At 47.2% G+C, this 22,084-nt stretch overlaps 9 protein-coding genes across 9 annotated transcripts; 5 read left to right on the top strand and 4 right to left on the bottom strand.

Annotated features, from left to right (window-relative positions):
• Window positions 1-180: 180 nt before the first annotated feature.
• On the bottom strand, window positions 181-3,874 carry F9C07_2280238 (putative cation transporter). The gene is made up of 11 exons (XM_071510421.1): window positions 3,691-3,874; window positions 3,508-3,628; window positions 3,296-3,432; window positions 3,049-3,235; window positions 2,847-2,971; window positions 2,752-2,793; window positions 2,385-2,690; window positions 2,215-2,329; window positions 1,358-2,075; window positions 1,263-1,306; window positions 181-1,211 (listed from the first exon to the last, which is right to left on the bottom strand). The coding sequence occupies exons 1-11, from the start codon at window positions 3,725-3,727 to the stop codon at window positions 941-943; spliced, it is 2,103 nt and encodes a 700-aa protein (XP_071366100.1). The 5' UTR covers window positions 3,728-3,874; the 3' UTR covers window positions 181-940.
• On the bottom strand, window positions 3,875-5,752 carry F9C07_2142307 (dehydrogenase with different specificitie). The gene is made up of 4 exons (XM_041289024.2): window positions 5,558-5,752; window positions 5,268-5,502; window positions 4,886-5,189; window positions 3,875-4,833 (listed from the first exon to the last, which is right to left on the bottom strand). Exons 1-4 carry the CDS (start codon window positions 5,585-5,587, stop codon window positions 4,614-4,616), a joined length of 789 nt encoding a protein of 262 aa, XP_041139948.1. The 5' UTR covers window positions 5,588-5,752; the 3' UTR covers window positions 3,875-4,613.
• A 478-nt stretch (window positions 5,753-6,230) lies between these two features.
• Window positions 6,231-7,362, top strand: F9C07_2060701 (uncharacterized protein; the record flags this gene model as incomplete). Its single annotated transcript, XM_041284412.2, has 2 exons — window positions 6,231-7,179; window positions 7,295-7,362. The coding sequence occupies 2 exons, from the start codon at window positions 6,231-6,233 to the stop codon at window positions 7,360-7,362; spliced, it is 1,017 nt and encodes a 338-aa protein (XP_041139949.2).
• A 2,172-nt stretch (window positions 7,363-9,534) lies between these two features.
• On the top strand, window positions 9,535-11,775 carry F9C07_2280236 (isocitrate lyase AcuD). The gene is made up of 5 exons (XM_041289016.2): window positions 9,535-9,961; window positions 10,017-10,172; window positions 10,232-10,574; window positions 10,648-11,200; window positions 11,260-11,775. Exons 1-5 carry the CDS (start codon window positions 9,758-9,760, stop codon window positions 11,618-11,620), a joined length of 1,617 nt encoding a protein of 538 aa, XP_041139950.1. The 5' UTR covers window positions 9,535-9,757; the 3' UTR covers window positions 11,621-11,775.
• A 2,257-nt stretch (window positions 11,776-14,032) lies between these two features.
• Window positions 14,033-14,293, top strand: F9C07_11230 (uncharacterized protein; the record flags this gene model as incomplete). The annotated part of the gene is made up of 1 exon (XM_071507576.1): window positions 14,033-14,293. The coding sequence occupies one exon, from the start codon at window positions 14,033-14,035 to the stop codon at window positions 14,291-14,293; it is 261 nt and encodes an 86-aa protein (XP_071366099.1).
• Window positions 14,294-15,473: 1,180 nt separating this feature from the next.
• Window positions 15,474-17,705, top strand: F9C07_11229 (putative aldehyde dehydrogenase; the record flags this gene model as incomplete). The annotated part of the gene is made up of 5 exons (XM_071507575.1): window positions 15,474-15,619; window positions 15,693-15,923; window positions 16,018-16,817; window positions 16,862-17,251; window positions 17,605-17,705. 5 exons carry the CDS (start codon window positions 15,474-15,476, stop codon window positions 17,652-17,654), a joined length of 1,617 nt encoding a protein of 538 aa, XP_071366098.1. The 3' UTR covers window positions 17,655-17,705.
• A 287-nt stretch (window positions 17,706-17,992) lies between these two features.
• Window positions 17,993-20,047, bottom strand: F9C07_11228 (putative AP-3 adaptor complex subunit MU; the record flags this gene model as incomplete). Its single annotated transcript, XM_041289025.1, has 3 exons — window positions 17,993-19,367; window positions 19,460-19,879; window positions 19,941-20,047. The coding sequence occupies 3 exons, from the start codon at window positions 20,045-20,047 to the stop codon at window positions 17,993-17,995; spliced, it is 1,902 nt and encodes a 633-aa protein (XP_041139952.1).
• Window positions 20,048-20,266: 219 nt separating this feature from the next.
• Window positions 20,267-20,648, top strand: F9C07_11227 (uncharacterized protein; the record flags this gene model as incomplete). The annotated part of the gene is made up of 2 exons (XM_041289027.1): window positions 20,267-20,378; window positions 20,467-20,648. The coding sequence occupies 2 exons, from the start codon at window positions 20,267-20,269 to the stop codon at window positions 20,646-20,648; spliced, it is 294 nt and encodes a 97-aa protein (XP_041139953.1).
• A 403-nt stretch (window positions 20,649-21,051) lies between these two features.
• F9C07_11226 (uncharacterized protein) lies at window positions 21,052-21,834 on the bottom strand (the record flags this gene model as incomplete). Its single annotated transcript, XM_041284421.1, has 1 exon — window positions 21,052-21,834. The coding sequence occupies one exon, from the start codon at window positions 21,832-21,834 to the stop codon at window positions 21,052-21,054; it is 783 nt and encodes a 260-aa protein (XP_041139954.1).
• Window positions 21,835-22,084: the final 250 nt, after the last annotated feature.

The raw sequence follows: 22,084 nt of genomic DNA, 5'->3' as shown, positions 1-22,084 counted from the left end.
CGGAGCGAAACCAATGGGCACGCAAGGTCGGTAATGTGGCGTTTAGGCGGTGTTCAGCGGTTCGTTGGAGAATTTGGATGGTAACTGGTACCAGTATAGCAGAGAGTTGGACAAAGAAGTTGAAGGTGAAGGCGATTGATTTAAGAATAAAGAACTATTCATAGCCATCTCTTCGCAGAATTGGCCACAGTTCTAGTGCGATTGTTGGCATCCTTTTTTAGTAGGATTAAAATGGGTCCCGCGACGTCACAACACTAAGGAATGAATCTATTGAAATCTATTCGAGAATCTTTCCTCCGTGGGACGACTTTTTTCCCCCTTTGCTTTTTCCAAGAGATAGCGGTGTAGAAATGATCAAAACAGTAAGAAACGTGCTCCTCCTTACTCGTGAAGATTTTAAAAAGAATATCCAATCTATGTCTTCCAGAAAAAAAATGTATTGTTCAACCAACAGAGCAGCAGTGCCAACCGAAAGGTTATGACGGCATAACTAATGTCATCGCTCCACCGACCCATAAAAAATAAAGGACAGAAGCTTTCTTCCATTTATTAATATTCATTGGGGCAGCTGATATTCGCACGGCCAATTCCCCCCAACGGGCACGATCATTTTATTATCTGTCATTCATTCTTATCTCGGCCTCTCAAAGTTTCGCGCTGCTTAATAGATCCAGCACTATTGGAGTCAGGCGACATCACGCGCTCCTTTAGTCTTATCTGTCGAATTTCTTTACCCTCCCTTGGGTTACCTTACACAGTACATTTCCTTTACTAAGTGCTTTCCATACACTAGCCAGGTTTCATCGCTTGATTGTCAAATGAGGGGTACCATAGGTCACCAAGTGGTAATTTTCTGCTGTCTATTACAGGTTCCATTCACTTAAAAACATGTATAGGGGTCTATTCGGGCGATGTATAATCGTGTGATTCAAAACCGATGCTATTTGGTGTGATGCCGTTTCACTTTCAGGTCTCGGATGTCCAACGGATCCAATTTTCCGTCCGTATACAGATTAACCGACTCAGAATCTACTTGATCGTCAACCAGGCGTTCGTTGGGAAGACGAATAGCCCGATCTAACTGATAGGGCAGTCCGCGGTTCTTTCCTCGAATCATCAAAAGGCAGACAACGACTTTACTGAAAGTCGACAGCTGTCCGCTTAAAGAAGTACTGACCCCTGGATACCCTAAGCTGAGGCCGACATTGGCGCTATGAAACGTTAACACCACTCTAGAGTGGTTTCAAGGGCCAGTAGCTTACTATGCAGAAATAGCCTCAAAGAATATCGCAAAGACGGTGAGTCCCTGTTCTTTATTAACCTCGGCTCTGTGGCTGAATATTCAAGACGACCTCACCGGCTCAGAAGGGTTCATGATTCTGTTTGATTCGGCAACGCAGATACAAAATATCCCAAGAAAAATGTACCACAGATCGAAGCTGAGTTGGTTCCGCACGTGGGACAGGACGTAATTCGTAGTGTTGCTCTCGTCGACGACCTCACCGTCACTGGAAAACAATCCAAGTGAACGTTCTTCGTAGGTATTAGACGCACGCATACTAATGGCGATAGGGAATACAGAGATATACATCATGACTAGTAGGCTGAATTGGACGGCTGGGTTTACATCGGCGAGGTTGAAACTCGACGTCCCCGTATGCCGTGCTGATGCTGCCTGGAAGATGGCGGCCAGCACCCGCGGTCCCCCGGGCAGGGTGTTGACAGCGGGGTTATGCAGATCCAACACAACGATCAAGAGAACATCGACGAAGTTCAAGACGAAGATAATCCCAAAGAGAACCCAAGTTGGTTTGCTACGGAAAAGCAGCGTATAGCACCGACGAGGATACTTCAAGAGGTAATCCAGGGGCTCTCTAAGTGACGAGTTCTTTGGAGTACATCTGTATGTAGTCCAAATAATGAGACGCAGAAAAACGGGGTAGAGATTGTTCCCAGCATATGCCAAGAATGTCATAATCAGCATGGGAAAAGTTGCGTCTTGGAAGCTAACCATTGAGTCTGGGGTGAGGGTGAAACCCAGATTGTTTGCCATCGTTTGCGCCGCATAGAACGCCCTAAGAGTGAACAAATGAGTATACGCTCAGCTCCAATCTACCTACCGCACTGCCAAGGATGCTTGAAATTGTCCCATTATTCACAGGTATAATCCCGATCGGCAATATGAAGTATGATACTGCTCGGTGATGCACTTACCACCATATATGATTCTGCCCACATTCCTTTAGGTACTCCCGGTACTTAGGACCAGCATACTGTATCCAACCCACTAGACATATTGCACCAATTATGTGGAGACCGAAAAAGTACCCTACCGTTGGAGTTAGTCTTAATTCACCTGATAGCTTTGATGGCAATATCGGTACCTAGAACGGTCTTTAATAACATCTTAAGAGCCCGATACTCTATACCTCCCAGTCTTTCCCGGTCTTCAGCAGTCAGGTTATAGAATTTTGAATTCCTGCCGAGAGTCGCTTCTGCTGAAATACTGGGAAGGTTCGAGCTCTTAGATAGGGAGACAGCTTCGCGAAGTTGTGAGCCTTGAGTCCTGCTTGGCTGTGAACCGAGCACAAACAGGGAGGAAGCAACACGTTCGAGCGGGTTGGAAGTATCCCTTAATCGGCGGCGAATCTCTGACTTGGCGTCGTCATTTTCGGCATATTCCGAAATTTCTGGGGTCAATGAGCTATTTGTCTGTCGTTCCTGTTGAGTAAACGGAACAAGCTCACGTACCATCCTTGGTTGCTCTTTCGTCTACCTCTACTATAGGCTGGCCTTTATTTCATTAGCATTAATTTGATGCCCAGGGCAAAAGTAAGATTGCATACCTCTATCGCGCTCCCGTGGAGAAGGAATGTATAGAGCCTTGTTGTTGTCCGCAAAGGAGATACGACGGTTAGTTAGCTGAATAGCATCTAGGTCCGGGCCATCTGGAGGCTTCGATTCAGTTAGTCTACTTGTAAAATCAGAATTTTAGTAAGCTTCACACTGAAGGCTATAAACAGAATGTAAGGATGGGTTCCCACGTACTCTTCTGGCACTGTCTGGCTTTTGCTCGAGTCTGCCAAGTGCTCGTTTTCCGCATTGATCCTCTCTCCGGCGGTCTGTTCCGGGTCCCGGACTCGAATTGTATTCAGTTTCCTGGGTTGTGCCTCCTGGTCATAGTCATACTCCTTGGAAGTTACTGAACGTGAGCTTGGGCGAAATGCAGTGGGAGCTATCAGATGATTTGCTTCAGTACAGCCCCGATATGAGTACCAAAGAGCCAGTTAAGTACCTGTCTCTCTCAAACGCTTCTCAAACCAATAGAGTCGCACGATTACCACAAGGATATTGGTGAAGCACATGTTGCAAATGGTGGGAATGAAATATAAAAATAACTGCTGGTATGTTTTTAGGTCTTTTAAATCGACACTGAACGAAAAGTTGCTCAGCGACATTCGTGTCCGTGATAATTCTTCAAAGATGATAGGAGACGGTCAGACCAACACATTAAGCCCTGATACTGTGGCAGAGCTGACTCCGAAAAAGAATGCATCGATCGCTCTCAAATTGCCACAGGGATAAAGTATGATTATCCCCAATAGACTGCAGAGAATGATGTATGTATCTACGCTCGTGAGCAAGCAAGTCAGTACTGTTCAAAAATACATTCGAAATCTTTCAACATACAATGCAAGGTGATGAAGTTCACCGGTGGCTTCCACATGTTGACTGATAGCAATTGATCATATGTTGGAACGGTCGATATTTAGGGCACACTGGGGCTAGAATCGTTAGGGGTGAAGCTGCTGCATCCAAAAGCGCAGCACAGGGCCATGGGTAATTCTTCGAGGTCTTGAGGTTTAAATAGCATATAGATCTATATTAAAATCAAATAATATGACTGCTCACGTGAAACGCACCAAGTAATTGTATTAAGTAAGTAGTATCAGATTGAGGGATTAATCCAAGCCAATTGCAGCCGCCGCGAGCCTCAACCCCACGCGATCCGTCGCTATGGTTTAGATCGACCCCCAGTGGATGATCGCTAGCAATATAAGAGGGAATTTTCTGGGCCAGTACTTTCTTCGAGACCAAAACAAATAGCCTGCACACTCCGTACAGCCACCCTGACACTTCAGCTTAAAACGAAGTCATCCGTGAGTCGATCCTAATATCAGAAGGGCTGATGGCTTGCGATCCTAAATGAATATGCTTTTTCCCTGTTGAGGGCAGCCTGGCGATACTTCCCGCGATCTTCCCCCAGTTATGGCATATGTGGCGCCGTTCAGTTGACACTGTTGTGTCATGACAGTATGCGCACAGAGCGATGTAGATGCTCGATGATGTCAATAGGGTTCAGCACTTAACGAATACCAGTAGTAAACTAGTATGCACCCGCTAAGAAAAACGTGTCAGGCTGGAAGTCTAATCTACATGAAAATTGCACATAATCCTGCAGGTGCAGATTGAGAAAAAGAAAAGAAAAGGTTCATAAATAGATATGCAAGTTGAATTTTAGGTTAAACCTTCTGTAACAGGACGCTATCTTGCTCATCGCAGGATTGTGGAACCAATATTCTTGATATGTACTACATCAACTCGCCTAGATCTTACAGCTTGGCAGCAATAGCGCTACCACCATCCAGTGTGATAGTGGCTCCATTCACATACGAGCCAGCGCGACTGCTCAGGAATAAGCAAGCACCGGCCACATCTTGGGGGGTACCAATACGGCCCAGTGGGATATTTCCTTCGATCTGCTCCCGATATGTTTCAAGGGTAGCAGCCATCATCTTACTCTCAAAGGGCCCGCAAGCCAGTGAATTTGATCTGTAGGTAACTCAGTTAGAAGGCGTTTTACCAAATCAGCAATAACACGTACGTGATGTTTCTTCTACCAAGGTGGTTTGCAAGGACTCGGCTCAAATGATGCAAGCCGGCCTTACTAGCACTATAAGCAAACGTCTCAAGTGCTGGGACTCGAAGACCATCGATGCTACCGATGTTGATGATGCGGGCTGGGTCGCCCGAAGTAGCTGCCTTCTCCAGCAGGGGGGTAACAAGCCTCGTCAGATCGAAGACTCGGTGGAGGTTCAGAGTGAGAACCCTAGTCCAAGCAGAGGAAGGATATTCATCGTAAGGAGCACCCCAGTTCGATCCGGAGTTGTTCACAAGAACATGCAGCTCTGGTTGGTAAATTAGTTAGTTTTAAGACGACAGCCCAGCCGGATGCGATCTCTGGGTGGCGTTAGCCAGAAACGTACTGCTCTCACGCTTTCCAAGCTCCTCAGCTAATTTCTTAACATCCTCCTCTTTGTAAAAATCGGCGGGGATGGCGTGAGCCTTTCCTTTGCCGAGCGCATTGAGCTCGTTTACGGCTTTCTCACAGGCCTTGGCATCACGAGACGAGATGTAAACAGTGGCACCGTTCGCTACGTATCCTTCAGAGATCATGCGACCAATTCCCTTGGCTCCACCGGTGACCAGCACCACTTTGCCCTAGACACAGCGTTCAGTACGGACCCAGGTGCTTTCACGGAGTTTCATCGCTAACCTTGACGTCGAAAAGGCTCTGGGAATCCATGATAGCAGCACCAAACAGTAAAAATTGGCAACTAATGAAGTATCAGAGTGTTGTACGGGAATGGAGTTCAGTATAATTTTAATGTGGATGTAGTCTGATTAACGTCAAGGACATCCAGGAGTAGATGGACTTTCGTGCCATATAACTACTACTCTAGCTCCTAGCTATCCGACGGCCGAGATTACTGAACGGAAGATACCGAGGCTGTACTACGCCGTCCGGGAAAGGAGAAACATTCATGCGATCTTTGACATTGTTTGGGATGTACGCCAGGCTTAGCCAGCCCAGAGAATCAAAAATCATGATAATCCCTGGGTGAAACTATAAGAACATCTTATCAGAAATTATATTGAACCTGGGACTTGAATCTTGATATCTGATCATGGCCACCACCGAGTTGGCATGGAACCACCACCAGTTCCTAAAATCCGATGCGCTATACCCTTTTAGGATGCCATCTAGGGCAGCCAGCAAAGGGTTTGCGGGGCTGTAACAGTTCTGTTAGATCTTGAGATGGCATACCAACAGCAACATTTTCCACAGTTTCATAGCTTGCGTTCTTTTCATAATTCTTTTCTCTTTTCCTTATCTTGATTTATAATTAGACTGATAGATTCTCTTTTGCTCTATATTCGCAACAATAATGGAGGAGTTATTAGCAAAACACCGCAAGGAACAAAAAGATCTCCAAGCACGCATCACTCAGAAGAAGAAATCTGCCACGAAGAAGACCCGCCGAGGAATTAACGAAGAATGCGAGAGACTTCAGAGGGAGCTTTCCGAACGACACCAGGCCGAGATTGCAGAGTTGAATGGCGAGCCTGCCCCGCCCGTTGACGACCTCGACGATCTCAGTTTGAATGGAACTGAAGAAGATAAAACACAGAAAGACCATGCCGATAGTTCACAAAATCCTCCTTCGATAGATAATTCTCCAGATACATCTTCAGCGACCTCAGAGTCCTCCGCTTCCTCACCACGACCTAAGAAACCAAATCGCCAAAAGGCTCGTCTGGCACGTCGCGCCGCGGAGCAAGCGGCGCAGTCTGCCATTGCCGCGGAAGAAGCTGCAAAACAAACGGATCATCGTGGAGATGAACAAGAGGTCATGGATGGTGTTTTTAAACGGTTGGGGTTGAAGCAGGTTGAGATAAAGCCCGATGGGCACTGTCTCTACTCCGCTATTGCCTACCAGCTGGAAATGCTGGGTCTGGGATTGAAACCTGACCCAAAAAGAATCATCCTTGAGAACCCGACTCAGTCCCGCATTGATACCGTAGCTTCCCCTCAGCACGATGGCTATAGAGCAGTTAGGGCTGTTACGGCCGATTTCATAAACGAGCACCATGATGATTTTGTGCCCTTCATGGAGGAGCCCGTGGAACTATACACACGCAAGATCAAGCTTACAGCAGAGTGGGGTGGGCAATTGGAGCTATTAGCGATTGCTAGGGCATATGGCGTGGAAATCAACGTCATACAAGGTGACGGAAGGATCGAAAAGATCGAAGGTGATACTCAAGAGTATGATGACGAACAGAAGAGCAAACGCGTTATTTGGTTGGCCTACTATCGGCATACGTACGGTCTCGGTGAGCATTATAATGCGCTTATGAAATGATCTCAGCCATACACGCAAGTCTATGTACGATCAAAGCCTTCGTCGTCGCGAAACTCGGGTTCTGCTTTAAACCTCTTCCTTATCAGGTACACTTTCAAGCAAGGATTCAATTCCCCTGCTTATACCCCTTGCCGTGCCACCTATGGCACTGTAGTACGTTGTTGGGGTTCTTCCTCGCCGAGACCTCTAGTTTTCCGGCTTCGTTAGGGTCCGATCGTATCGACCATAGGCAATGTGGACGATTCTCTCCAGACGATTTAGGGTTGCTTCTCATGCCTTTTGCCAAATAAACTCTCGTGCCAGGTGGCGATAGCTCGATTATAGAAGTATTTGGGGCTCGACCGATACCCACAGAAAAAGCGAATGTGTTGAAATACCCAGTTTGGGCGCATTGGCTAGTCAATGCGCGAACATGGCATGGGTAACCAAAAGCATTTCCCTCATTTGAGGATTAGCATCGCACATAGGAAGGATACGCATCATTACGCGTTTTCATCATAGACCGGTCCACCGACATGGAAACTCAACGTAATATTCTCATGCATACTATCCTAGAACAGGTTGTCTCCGTATCTTGTACGAACACATTCAGGCACTGTCCTCAACCCTGTGGAAGATATCAAGCTGAAAATGAGTGGATTTTCAACCTTACAAGTTCTTTTTCCAGAAGTCTATGACTTAGCAAGCTTGAATATATTCCAGACCACAGAAGACACGTAGTGGAAGACCATCATCTATTGGTCTGTGCGATGGTGCTCAGCCCTGTGGGGTATGTCTGGGCGCTTACTAGCAAGGTAGATGGATATTAGTAGCAAGGAAAGACTGCCATGAATGATATGCGACGCATCGAGTATCAGTCCCTCATTATGTCAATAGGCTCCATGATCTAGATACATAGGTACTTTCATATCCAGCAGTATGAGTATACAGATTGCCAACGTGCTAAGAAAGCCTTGGACGAGGATTTAAGTGAAGACACAGACGTACATAGATCGTGTGCTAGGATGTAAAGCTCCATGGGATTCTAATAAGGCAGCATCCTCGAGTACTCTGTGTATCACGCCGAATACGGACAGATACTTCATACATTTAATTCTCCATGAAGATAAATCACATTGACACATGCATTTAGGGTGGGTGCATTGGGTACTGTTCCAAGACATCTACAAATGGACTCTATATTAATTCCTGCATGTGAATTCGCCATCGACCTGCACTTCAGGTTTCAAATTATATCATTCGTTCTATACGAGGGATTTACCAGAAACCCCCTCATCATCGCCCAGTCGCACCTCATCTCTCTCCCGCTTCCTGTATAAAAGTGATCTGGCTCTTCGGTCAACGTCCGAAGATTTATATACCGTATATTGGCTATTATCCCTGCAGCAGAGACTCATCGAGTCGATAACGAAACGATAATGGCTCCTTATTTACCCGAGGCCTATTCTCGTGCATCTCAAGAGTGAGACCACAGGCGCTTGTGATTGGTAAGTTGACTACCGAGGTTCTTGCCTCTCTGGGACTAATCCGATATTGCCTGTATCAAGATCGAACTTGGAAGTCAGTTCCGCAACACCCGCGGAGTGTAGACTAGAATACTGATGTCAAAGTCATCCGTGGAGGTTAAGTATCACGGATCTAATCTGCCAGCGACCAATCTCGTTGAAATGATCCTTGTTGCTCCGTTACTAATGCGCGGTTGTGGGGAAGAAAGAAAAGGGTGAGGTTTTTACCCCGGAGTTCTGATGACTCAGAATAGCTGTAATGTAGCATACGAGAGATTACGATAGTGGGATATACTTTTGTCTGGTACGTATTGTCACGTACGGTCATCCAGAATAAGCACATGTTCCGACGTCATTTTAACTTTCTTTATACTAGAGTAATTCAGAACGTTTGAGATTCATTCCGCCGTGTATCTCGAACAAAGTGATCAATTGCTACAGAAAAAGGGTACTATCTGCTATACAGGTATGACTCAATGCCCGGTCAGCGATTTTAGGGCCACTCCTATTAGGGTTATTGAATTATTAGGCGTGCAGATACTCATAGTGGCGAATGCATCAGAGGTCCATTAGACCGAGGATCTTCCCAAAGTCTCGATCCTCTCTTCCGAACGCAGCACCAGTCACCATGCCCGATTATCGGCATTGGCTTGTGAATTTAGTTTACGGTAAACCTAGTCCAATGGTGACTGCAGAAGATCCTGGTAACTTTTCCCCGGTTGACGCGAAGCCGGAGTTCTGTGACATTCCTTCTTGTCCCGCTGAGCCGAGCGTTTACCGACGACAGGTCAGCCCTCTGACGCATTTTCATGGCGCGTGCAACTCAATAAGTACCTTGGCTTTGGCCTGGTGATTCATTTAGAGCTTTTGAATAGCAGACTCTTTTTAATCTTTCTCTCCCCCTTGATTTTCATTCTTTCTGATTATCAGTATTCCGATCAGACAAGGGGACTATATCCACTGCATTAGTACCTGCTGTATTATATCATTGCATTTCTCTCTATATTTATTCCCCTTTAAAAGCTCCTCATTATCTTCAACACCATGGGTTATCTCGAGGACGAGGACAAGAAGTACTTGGACGACGTCCAGGCCGTCAAGGCCTGGTGGACCGATTCCAGATGGCGACACACCAAGCGCCCTTTCTCTGCAGAGCAGATTGTGGCCAAGCGTGGAAACCTGAAGATTGAGTACCCCTCGAATGTCCAGAGCAAGAAGCTCTGGAAAATTCTGGAGAGCAACTTCGAGGTATGTATTCAAGTCGAAACAAATCGGGACAGTAGCTAATATCCGATTGTTTTAGAACAAAGTTGCTAGCTTCACCTACGGCTGTCTCGAACCCACAATGGTCACCCAAATGGCAAAGTACCTTGACACCGTCTATGTCTCTGGCTGGCAGAGCTCTTCCACTGCTTCCTCTACCGATGAGCCGTCTCCGGATCTTGCTGACTACCCCATGGTAAGCTCCACTCGATTTGAACACATCGGATTAAATAGCTCCCATACTAATCGTCCCAGAACACTGTGCCAAACAAGGTAAACCAGCTATGGATGGCCCAGCTGTTCCATGACCGGAAACAGCGTGAGGAACGGATTACGACGCCCAAGGAGAAGCGCGGAAATGTGGCAAACATTGACTACCTGCGTCCCATCATCGCTGACGCTGACACTGGACATGGTGGTTTGACTGCGGTTATGAAGTTGACCAAGCTGTTTGTTGAGCGCGGTGCTGCTGGTATTCACATTGAGGACCAAGCTCCTGGTACCAAGAAGTGTGGCCACATGGCTGGAAAGGTTCTTGTGCCCATTAGCGAGCACATCAACCGTTTGGTCGCCATCCGTGCGCAGGCAGATATCATGGGTACGTGTGCCTATCCTAATTGTGGCTTTAAAAAGCGAACTAAGAAAAGATCTTGTCGACTAACTATCCCCAGGCACCGATCTTCTTGCCATTGCCAGAACCGACGCCGAAGCTGCTACTCTCATCACCTCTACCATCGATCACCGTGACCATGCCTTCATCGTCGGCTCGACCAACCCCAACATCCAGCCTCTCGTGGATCTCATGGTGGCGGCCGAACAAGCTGGAAAGCAGGGAGACGAGCTTCAGGCTATCGAAGACCAGTGGGTTGCTCAGGCTGGCCTGAAGCTTTTCAACGATGCCGTCATTGAGGCCATCAACAAGGGTGCCCACTCTAACAAGCAATCCCTCATTGATCAATACCTGAAGGCTGCTAAGGGCAAGAGCAACCTTGAAGCTCGCGCGATCGCCAAGAACATCACTGGACAGGACATCTACTTCAACTGGGATGCGCCTCGCACCCGTGAGGGTTACTACCGGCTCCAGGGTGGCACCCAGTGTGCCATTAACCGTGGTCTTGCTTATGCTCCATTCGCCGACCTTATCTGGATGGAGAGCAAGCTCCCCGACTACGCCCAGGCTAAGGAGTTTGCTGAAGGCATTCACGCCGTGTGGCCCGAGCAAAAGTAAGTAGACCGGCATCAATTGATACCTACGATATCGGGTGCTAACGAAGAACTTCTAGACTTGCCTACAACTTGTCGCCCTCGTTCAACTGGAAGAAGGCCATGCCCCGCGATGAGCAGGAGACGTACATCAAGCGCTTGGGTGCTCTGGGTTACTGCTGGCAGTTCATCACCCTGGCTGGTCTGCACACCACAGCCCTCATTTCCGACCAGTTCGCCAAGGCCTACTCCAAGCAGGGCATGCGTGCCTATGGTGAATTGGTCCAAGAGCCGGAGATGGAGCAGGGAGTCGATGTGGTTACCCACCAGAAATGGAGCGGTGCCAATTATGTGGATAACCTCCTCAAGATGGTCACTGGCGGTGTGAGCAGCACTGCGGCCATGGGCAAGGGTGTGACGGAAGATCAGTTCAAGCACTGAGCTCAACTCACAAGCCGTTTTTGATGATTTTGTTTTGTTTTTAGCCGACTTCGAGTACCCACCAGGAGTTTTTGATGTATAGATTGTAGCTTCCTTGATGAAAAGGATCGTTTTTCATAGCATGATCTAGTTATCGCATTCTTCTTTTATTCGTGCAATATCTCATTCCTTGTAAAAAGTAGATAGTAGTAAAGTATCAGTATCCTTGGCGGTATTCCATACTACCTACTGTACAAAGACCCTTGGATACCGAAATGACAAAGGTTAAAAGAAAGGCGGTCTGAGGAAATCCGCGCTAGTGAGGCCTCCTGGACCTCAAAGCTCGAAAACAGCCCTTTACTGGAAAACCGTACACCCTTCTATCTCTATGAAACCAGGTTATATGAATGTAATAATTGAATATAATATAATATAATCTATGTCTATTCATTCTAGCCAGTTAAGATTAGACTCTGAGTGTTGACAAGTCCAATCCAATGACCCTCTAAAAAAAACACAATCCGATGAACGACCTCAAAATGTGTTCAAAAATTCTGCCAATCCCGAGGCGTACCGCGGTTAGCCGTCTCCTGCCATTGATCCTATAATCTAGTCCCCCGCACGTGAATATATACATCAGTGAAACCGAACTCTTTTCCAACCCGCAACTAAGCGGTATTTTTTTTACGTAGTGGGATTATACACTTGAACAGTACCAAGGACTATATTTGTTAGCCTCTAATGCACCAGCAGTGTCCAGCACATTGCAATTTACTGGAGTCCGAAGACGAATAAACTCTGGGCAACGCATTGATGCGCTTATACGGCGAGGGGTTTGGTCATGAATTTTGCTTGTTGGTCGCTGAGTATATGAAGGGGTGGGAATGGCCATTTGGGCCTTGCTGTTAAAGGTGTTGATGCTTTCAGATAGAACTATTTGAGACTATGCTATGTCGTTCGGGATATCAGAACTTTCTGGACTTAATATATGGTTCATCCTCTACATCGACAATATTAAGATAGTAGGAATAATAAGCATTGAAATTATATGTTACTCTGATTTCAAATTCAAGGTAGTCCGTGACGGCACTTCAGCCGTCTACATTAGTACTCCGTTTACTTGTTCCAAGTGATTAGTATAGCTACGACGGCACCGTAACTCTGTATCCGGTATATTGGTTTATACTCTGGCATACAGTAATAATTTGTACTCTCGGTACAGTTTCATGGCATGGATTTTGAGATAAAGAATAATTACTGACCAGAAAGTATATGTGCGGGGGATTTGATTCTGCTTAGAGCTTCTGCAGCTATCTCATTCTATATACAGTTTTAGGGTCTTCTAAGTCCGGAAAGAGCACGACCACAATTCAGTGACCATTTCTTCCTTTCCCATACCATAGTACAATGACAAATTGAATGTTTCGGCATTAAAAGTGATCTGATTAACCGCCGTTGTGTTTAAGTTAGTAGACGGGGCCGGAGGCTAGAGGGACGGGCCCTAAGTACCCTAAAGTTCTAGCCATGTAGCCTCAACTAGCGCTATTTTATATAGCGAGGTACGGGCCTGATTTAAGCAGGTGCAAATCGTTCCCCACGTGTGTGGTGGAGACACTGGAAAGGAGACTTCAGTCTCTTGAATATAATGGGCCTCATGATAACTCACCTGACAAGTTACATCCATATGTACATAGATAGTTAGGAAGTAGTGGTCCACACTGCGTGTACAATGTAAGCACTAAGGAGACTGGCGGCGCTGAAGCTAAGGCTATTGATGCCAGTGGGCCTAGCATAGTTCCCGGTTGGAGTACGGGTCTTGTAAGCTGAGGCATCTCGTAGTCTCGTAGTATTTATCTCGTCCTCGTTCACCACTCCCCAAGCTTAGATCCGAGAAATATAACCATCGCAAGCATTATAGACACGACTCCTACTTAACCCTGCTACTGCCTTTCAATCCTATTGAACATGTTATTCTGGATCAGCACATTCGCAAATATCCTCATAGCACTGAAGGCTGCCAGTAAATGTCCCTTCAGCTCGCCATTCCCCCTGGGAGGACTTCTATAGCCAGTTCAAAAAGCAGTCTGTGTCAGTACGCTGTAGATGGTGATTGCTCAACCCAAGGTGCCAGCGAAGTCATACACGAAGATATCAGGGCCAACCGTATGTCAATCTGGCTGAACAACCCCGTCTACATTTCAGAAACCAAGATCGACTATGCCTACCCAGCGAACCGGCATAGCCATTCATGCGACCTCCACATGGTCACCCACTTCCGGCATTAAACCTAACGTAGTATGAAATGTGCTTACGGAGTAAAGTCTTCTCACAATCAATAGCTTCAATCTCTCAGTCACTCACCCGCACCCCCGCAACTGTAATACTTGTCGAACCTTAAATTTGACAAGTAGATTCCGGAGATCCAGCCCTGCCATGCTCGCCACCTACCGAAAAGGCTTCTGGGGTCTGGTCTTCCTGACCCGCGGCCTCCGAAAATGGGATCCGCGGACGCGAGACCCCTACCCCCCAAAGGAAAGATTGCGGAAGAAAGTGTTTGATTACGCGATGCTGTCTCTTCTTCCGGTTTCCAGTCATGGTAACATCTACGAGGTATCAACAGCCGTCAGCCTCGACCAGACGTGCCACTTGGAATTGGCGGGAGAATCTTCTGGTATGGCTCTAGCCTCTAGATAAGTGATCAAACTTAGGCCATCCGCTCGGAGTTTGATATAACAAACATCAATTTGTTAAAACTTAACCTAGTAAAGACCTCAAGGACTTGTTTCACAAGTGAGATTCTCTGACAGGTCTAGGGTGAAGAACTTGTTTAGGGTTGTTCTCCATGAGGCCCTATTAAGGCAGGAGGAGTCAGATTTCTGTCTCGACTGATGGGATTGTCACTCCAGTCCTTAGATAGATAGATAAGCGACTGCTTGTCGGACTTGAGACTGCACCCGATGAGTATCTCATAGAGTTCTATCTAACAGGGCCTGAATAGGTTATTTTTCGGTTTTTCTTGCAGATACACTGATCTTCTATAGTTACTGTTAACAGCAGATTGACTTGTATCATCGGACACTACTCCGGAGTACTGTCCACCTGGAGAGAACAGTAACGAACTTATATTAGGTTGAGGCCTGGACCTGGCTGAGTGAATCATTATTTGAAATGTATATACAGTTATTTTTAATTTCTAGAAATGCCACATGGTGGAGTATGTCAAGAGAGTACTTGTCATAGGAGGTTTCGGAGATTTGGAGCAGACGCCCAATGGAGAACTCCTTGCGAGGTTCCGTCGATCGCAATGCCGATCCTTACCTAAACAGAATAACAACCATGAGCTAAAACGCAGTGGGGAAGAAGTCATTGGTGTTGATATTCCGTAGCTGTAAACACTTGGTCCTCACCCTGACCACTAGTTTGAGAATAAGCCGAGGAAATATTAGACGGTCTTAATAAAATTCACTGTCAGTTCTCAGCTTGGTATAGGAGTTCGTTCTCGAATGATGAATGGTGCGGGTCCATTCGTCCGACCCAACTTTATGGTCCAAGGGGAGGAGGAATACCGCGGTTCAACTGTCGCTGCCGATGAGGGGAAAAGGATCATGTGGGTTGCTTATGTGACTCTCTTATGTATTTTCGATTAGTCTATCATCTCCGTAGTCAAAAGTAAGAATGGTTTATATATGAATTTCAAATTCCCCCTTGGCTGTCTCTAATAATAGTTTTATCGTCTCTCCTTTACGCTACGTGAAGCTCTCAGGGCAAGCGATAACACCTGATCAGCTCATACTACTAGTAGGGGTGCTCCGTCTCCGCATCAATTCTCCGACGCCACTCCCCATCCTCTCCATTCCGACCAACGACTGTCACCATGGTCGCTTCGAACATCCCCCCTCTCGAGTTCACTCCTGTCGAGGATATTCCGGGTCGCGTGTCTACTTTACGCAAGACTTTCCTGGAACACAAGACTCGCGACCTTGAATTTCGACTGGTCCAGCTCCGGAAGCTCTACTGGGCGTGAGTTTTTTTAGCTTGGCAAAGAGCTGCACAATGCATAGATTGACTGATATTTATTTGTTTGCTTTTCCAGTGTCAAGGATCATGAACAAGAGATCGCCGATGCTTCAGCTTTAGACTTGGGTAAACCTCGTTTCGAAACCGAGGTCGCTGAGAGTGGATGGCTACAGAATGACCTCGTGTTCGTGACTCGAAACTTGCACAAGTGGGCCAAGGATGAAAAAGCTGAAGATATTGACTTAACCTTCAAGTTTATGAATCCTAAGATTCGGAAGGATCCTCTGGGTTGTGTTCTGGTTATTGGGTGAGTTCAACCCCCGCCCCCTTTAATCCGATCCCCAATGAAACGTCTTGGACTCTTTCGCTTGCGGAAGCATACTAATAGAATATTTCAACAGCGCTTTCAACTATCCCTTCCAATTGACACTCGGTCCGGTCATCGGCGCTATCGCAGCTGGTAATACTGTTGTGATTAAACCTAGTGAGATTGCGCCCAACTCTGCGGTTGTTATCCAGCGAATCATCGAAGCAGCTCTCGATCCGTCCTGCTATACTGTTATTCAAGGAGGTATCCCGGAGACCCAAGCTTTGCTCGCTGAGCGATGGGATAAGATCTTCTTCACTGGTGGCGCCACCGTCGGTCGTATCATCGCCAAGGCAGCTGCTCCCCATTTGACCCCCGTCGTGCTGGAGCTGGGTGGCATCAACCCGGCCATCATAACTAAGAGCGCCAACCCGAGACTCGTTGCGCGGAGACTTCTGTGGGGTAAATTGATGAATTCTGGACAAATCTGTACCTCTCAGAACTACCTGCTGGTTGACAAAGACCTTGTGCCTGCCGTGATTGAAGAATTCAAGAAAGCTTATAATGAATTCTATCCCCAGGGTGCCAAGGCATCACCAGACTATTCTCGCATCATCAATGAAGGTGCATTCCGTCGCATCAAGTCAATGCTCGACAATACCAAGGGCAAGATCTTGATGGGAGGTACAATGGACGAAAAGGAGCGCTTCATTGAGCCAACCTTGGTACTGGTGGACTCAGTTGATGATTCGATGCTGACGCAGGAGAGCTTCGGACCTTTGATTCCTATCTTGCCCGTGGACAACCTCGAGCAGGCAGTCGACATTGCCAATGGAATTCAGGCCACTCCTCTGGGTCTTTACCCGTTCGGCTCTAAGGCAGATACAGAAAAGAGTATGTTCCCCGCACGTTTTGATCCCCATTATTGCTTGAAAAAGGCCGTATTAGATCGTCTGACGCTTTCCAAGTTCTTTCTTCTACTCGCTCTGGTGGTGTCTCCGTCAACGACGCTGCTTTGCACATTCCCACCCTACCATTCGGTGGTGTCGGTGAAAGTGGTCACGGCGCCTACCGTGGCAAGGCCAGCTTCGACGTCTTCGTTCACCGTCGTCCCATTACTAGCACACCTAGTTGGCTCGAATCCATCCTCTCAATCCGCTACCCACCATATGCGGGTAAGCTGAGCAAGTTCAAGGCAGCCAACACCCTTGCACCCGATTTCGATCGTAACGGAAACAAGATCCGATTCGGCTGGCTGCGTTACATCCTAACTCTCGGCGGAGGCTCTGCGAAGGCTGGTGCTGGCAGAGCCGTCGTTGTCGCTGCTGGTAAGTGATTATTTTCGTCTCGTTCGTCGAAACACTCGATAGATTTGCCTGCCCCTCTTCGGCCTCTCTCATATAACCCCATATCGACCTTGAAACGTCCGAATTCTTACTGTCCGTACCTCTCCAGACAGAGAATAAACACGCCCGATACCCTAACTTCCCTTTCTGTGTCTTTTGGGAGGGCTTATTAATCGCCGCTTTCCTTTCATTCCTTCCCACCATTTCTTTTGGCTCAATTTCCTTGATATATTATTTTGCTTCTAAGATACCATTTTGTTCATTCTGCACCCAATTACTCCATTGATCTAATACCCTATTTATGATGAACTTGCTCACAATTCGTTTTTGGTTAGTGGCCTATCTCGTGCTTCAGGTTCTTGAACGCCGCGCTTCGAAGCTTTAATATGACCTAATATTTTCGATTCGGATATATAATATTTTTGGTTCGGTAGCGTTGCTATATTGTTGAAAGTGTATTGTTGTACAAACGAGATATATGAAAAATCTTCCAGCTAGCTGGCTAGGTAGAGTTAACCTACGACTCAACTGCTTTCGCTTTCATCACGGGTTTGGTTCTATGTATTCTATTTGAACGTATGTCAAGTATCATTATTCGTATCATGCGAATGATGAATGCTTATCATCTATATCAGATCCTTGCTAGATTGTCATCCATGTAGCCAAAGAGCAGCAACGAGAAGGGTAAAAAACATCAAAGTATAAGAATAAGAATAATATATCTCAACATCTTCTCTCAACTCCTTTTCGACTGACACATAAATACTTCACTCCCTTGTAGGGCTTCACAGTCTCGCCCAAGCCACGGCTTCGTCGCGGGTCGATGTTCAGACTGTCCACCTTGATTCCTGAGGGTAGCCAGCCTCTGACTGAGAATGACACCGCGGCAGAATTAGGCATGAGAGTTGCGTTCAGCTGGGCTTTGGTTTTGCGTTGTGTAGTATGGAAGATTGAGCGGGAGGCGTCGTCTGTTGGAGGTTGTTGTGCTTGTGGTTGAGGTGAAAGGGAGGGCTGAGGAGGTGTCGGAGATTGCGGTTGCGATGGCTCTTGGGGTATCTCCTCCTGTTGGTCTGCATCTGGTATGGCGGGGGCGGCGCGAGAAGACTTCTTGACCTTCTTCTTCTTCTTTTTCTTCGTTTTCCGCTTTGTTGTCCCTTCTTCGGGGGCTTGGTAGGATGTTGAGGGTTCGGGGTCGTAGTAGCCCTGGAGGAGATTTGCTTCCGGATCGACTTCTTCGGCTTCGTCATCAAAGTCATCGTCGCCAGTTGAATGTCCGGCCACGGTGCAACGGAGGGTTGCGGTGCCCGAGACGGTTCCAGCGTCTTTGGTCGGGACTCGCCATTCAAGGACATTGTTACCGGGGGAGAAGAGCGCATCACCGCGGCTGGCTTGCATGTCTGTGATATTACGGACTGATTTCGGAATGGGTATCGTGACCAAAACATCTTCTAAGACAGGACCCGAGGAGTTCCCGCCTCCTCCAAGAAACGACGGTGTCGACGTACCGGAACCATTTCGTCCTCCAGGCCGGTTTGAAGACGAATATCCCGGGAAATTTGTGTTGAGGATCAAGCGGACTTCGAAATCGGAGCCAGATGAGCCGAGAGATTTACGAATGTCTACAATTGCGGGCAGAAAGAGCTTCTCCATATGACTTGGAGGCTGATCGAGACTGGGATCTATTGGTAGAAGGTCTACCTCATACCCTGCAAGAATAAACCGCCCGTCTGGGGGCACAAAGCTCAGCTCCCCTGGTCGCTCTCTCCATTTTGCCAGTCGTACACAGGGATGAAAAACGGGTAACTCGAGCTTGCGTCCAATGGCTTGCTGACCACCAGGAGCCGTCAAGGAAAGCAGTAATTCAGGAACACCGGATATTTTGGCTGTGAAGGCGATGGTGCCGGACACTAAGGCAGAGAGTAATCGCCCTGAAGGCGCCATCGTGACCGAGAGTGATTCGATAATATCAACATATAGCTCGTTGGAAGTGTGCCGCACCCCAGATCTTCTCCATGGTATCGCAGGTCCTTGAGTCGCCGCATTGGCTGAGATTGACCGCTTGAGCGTATTCGGAGGCCCCAAGATAGGTGTAGAAGATCTTCGGAGGCAATCATATTAGTAGCCAAATATTGGTGGTTCTAACCGGCAATTGTATATAGAACCAAAGAAGACTGGTAATGTGAGACTCACCCAGACAAGCCGACATTACCTAGTAACTTCCCCATCCACCCCGGCATCTCAACGGCCTCCTGTAGCGAATTTAGCTCCGTATTGCATACGACACCTGCATCGCACATCTCATTGAGTAACTGTGCAACCACTTCATAGTTTGCCTGTATCTTGTGTGAAATCAACGGTGCTCCGACGAATTCCTCAAGTACATCCACTACACGATGTAGGAACTCTAGCGCAACGAGTGGCTCCGTATCAACTTCGGAAAGCGCCAAAAAAAGCAAGTTTGACTGAACAATTGAAAAAACGGTTACGGGGGGCGTAGCATTAGGGATATAAAGAAGCGACGGCCGCGGAGCTGGATGCGCGAGGTAGAGGGGTAGAATAGTAGCTGCGGAGGGCGGACGGGAGCGATAGACCTGCTCTACGAGAGGATTACTGTGGATCGATGTCAGTTATTGTAGAACGGATGTTAAAGCACATCGGAAGATAAGCTTACTTATGCTCATCGTAGATATAGAGCGCATCAATCTCCCCGCTCATCATGCCGATCTGTTTGGTTCCTTTATCGGTGGGGAGAAGCAACGACATCGGGCCTGCGCTCATGACATCTTTAAATTGTCCCCGTGTTCTGCCGTTGATTGCCGCCTTTTTTTGTATCGATGCGATTCCTCTCGCTGAAATTCAAGGCAGTTCTTTGCTGTCGAGTCACTGATCAACTGTGCTTTCTTGCCCAGTGATACAGTTTTACGATTCCCGAGAAACTCGATAATACCTACAGTACTACTCCGGTGCAACTAGCGCCCAACCAACCAACCCATTCCAATGTCTTCAACTTCGGAGAATAACGGCCGCGCCTGGGACGTCGAGTCCAAAGAGGCTAAACGCCTACTGGCAGAAGACCAATATGACGACTGTACAGCTTGCAGAGTCACAGGTTAGTTTCCTACAGCTTCCTCATATATATCTATATAAGTATAAATGATCTAGTGGACTGTCGTCTGACACATACACAATGTAATTAGGTTCCGCCGCATTTATTGGTCTCGGTGTCTACAGCTATTATACGGGGATGAGCAATCTGCAGAAGCAAGAGCGCACGGTCATGCAAAGCGCTACGAAATATAAAATGGGCTCGCGGAGGCTAGGCATTGCGGCTATCTCCGCAACACTGGTGGGAATGGGTATTTACAGGGCTTTTAATTAAATAATACAGTAGCCTTGATACAAGATTGTGCCCTGTTTGACATCCAGTTATTCTTGTATTAGAACTGACTGAGAACAAAAATAATCGCCTAAGCGTCGTCATATATGCATGTAGAACAAATGAAGGAAAGGAGAAGAACAAAATGAGAAGAATTACACGAAACAAGTATCACAAGAGCTGCCCCACCGGGTATCACCAGATCTGATAACCTCTATATGTTTAACCGTTATAGAAAACAGGAAAGCAATGAAGACAAAAGGCTGGAAAACGAAGACAACAAGGGGTGGCCAAAAGAGGACCACATGCGAGACTCCCTCCAAATGCACCGTGAACTCAAAATTCAATCAAACCGCTGCGTTACCATAAGAATATGAGGTTCGTCCAATCGTCGATACTACATTCTCTAGGTGAAACGGCCGCGTTTGCCGCCCCCAAATATATCCCTATTTCCTAACCCCGATATGTCGAAAAAATCAGGAACTGCAAACTTTCGTTTTGAGCCCGCGCCGACGGAAGGTTCCCGTGTGGATGCTCGAGGGTTGGTCCGTGAAAAGTTGTTGTGCCGGGCTTGTTGTCGTGAGGTCCGAGGCAGAACAGATACACTCACAGGTGAACTATCTTGAGATGAGGCAGTCGAGCTGTCGGAGGATTGCATATCTACATCAGGTTCTTGACATGGAGGAAATGAAGGCCCAGCAGTGAAAGTAAAGACTGCCGGTTTATCAAGGGTGTTTGCCTCGGTGACTTGAGAGTTGGAAAGTGGGGTCTGTTGCTGCGTAGCAACGGACTCATCAGTCGAGGTCGACTTGGGTGGCTGTCGAGCGCCTTCTGGCTTGGTTTGTTCCTTTCGTGTAGCAACGGGGCTAGTGCTTCGAGGTTGCTTCTCAGGCTCGTCATCGTCGCTCGGAGTCCCGGTTCCATCACTCCTTTCAGCTGCCCATTGTCGGATTTTCGATCCTTCTCCACCAGCAAGGCCGAGGCCTTCTTTGTCTAGAAAATGCAGTAGGTCCTCAATTGCTTCCTGGTAGCCAGCTTGTTTCGCCTGTGATTGCTCGTAGACTGCATTTTTATAAAGATTGGTAACGGATAGCGCGGCCGCTTTGAACGATTGTAAAAGTTGCTCAGGAGGTTGAGGGCGAGGAGTCGAGCTAGGGAGCGATGTGTTCAATGACCTCATAGAGTCCATGGTAGATCGTGCTGCAGATCAAGCAGCTGTGCTAATATCTCTCCTTAACTTCAAAACAATATGCGGTTGGCGCCACTAGGAGGGGCGAGGTGAACCGTGCTCCCTGAAAAGATGCCAACAAATATCGTACTGAGACAGAAACAAAGAAAAGGAAAACAAAACCAATTAAAACCAAGTTCCAGGTCGCACCCCACGGAAAATTGGGAAATGTAGTGAAAAGGATTAGGTTGAAAGGAAGCAAGGAAACCTG

Source organism: Aspergillus flavus, chromosome 1, assembly GCF_009017415.1.
Source record: "Aspergillus flavus chromosome 1, complete sequence".
NCBI lineage: Eukaryota > Fungi > Ascomycota > Eurotiomycetes > Eurotiales > Aspergillaceae > Aspergillus > Aspergillus flavus.
Note: the sequence above shows the minus strand (reverse complement) of the source record. Positions and strands in the feature narration are given on the sequence as shown.

Coding starts and splice junctions, on each gene's coding strand:
- F9C07_2280238 (XM_071510421.1), bottom strand. CDS start 3,727: ATGTGGAAGCCACCGGTGAACTTCATCACCTTGCATT. Junction 3,236..3,295: donor GAAGCGTTTGAGAGAGACAG/GTACTTAACTGG, acceptor ATCATCTGATAG/CTCCCACTGCATTTCGCCCA. Junction 2,076..2,214: donor GGGCAGAATCATATATGGTG/GTAAGTGCATCA, acceptor GTTCACTCTTAG/GGCGTTCTATGCGGCGCAAA.
- F9C07_2142307 (XM_041289024.2), bottom strand. CDS start 5,587: ATGGATTCCCAGAGCCTTTTCGACGTCAAG. Junction 5,190..5,267: donor GCTTGGAAAGCGTGAGAGCA/GTACGTTTCTGG, acceptor TTTACCAACCAG/AGCTGCATGTTCTTGTGAAC. Junction 4,834..4,885: donor CTTGGTAGAAGAAACATCAC/GTACGTGTTATT, acceptor AGTTACCTACAG/ATCAAATTCACTGGCTTGCG.
- F9C07_2280236 (XM_041289016.2), top strand. CDS start 9,758: ATGGGTTATCTCGAGGACGAGGACAAGAAGTACTTGGACGACGTCCAG. Junction 9,962..10,016: donor TTCTGGAGAGCAACTTCGAG/GTATGTATTCAA, acceptor CGATTGTTTTAG/AACAAAGTTGCTAGCTTCAC. Junction 10,173..10,231: donor ATCTTGCTGACTACCCCATG/GTAAGCTCCACT, acceptor TAATCGTCCCAG/AACACTGTGCCAAACAAGGT.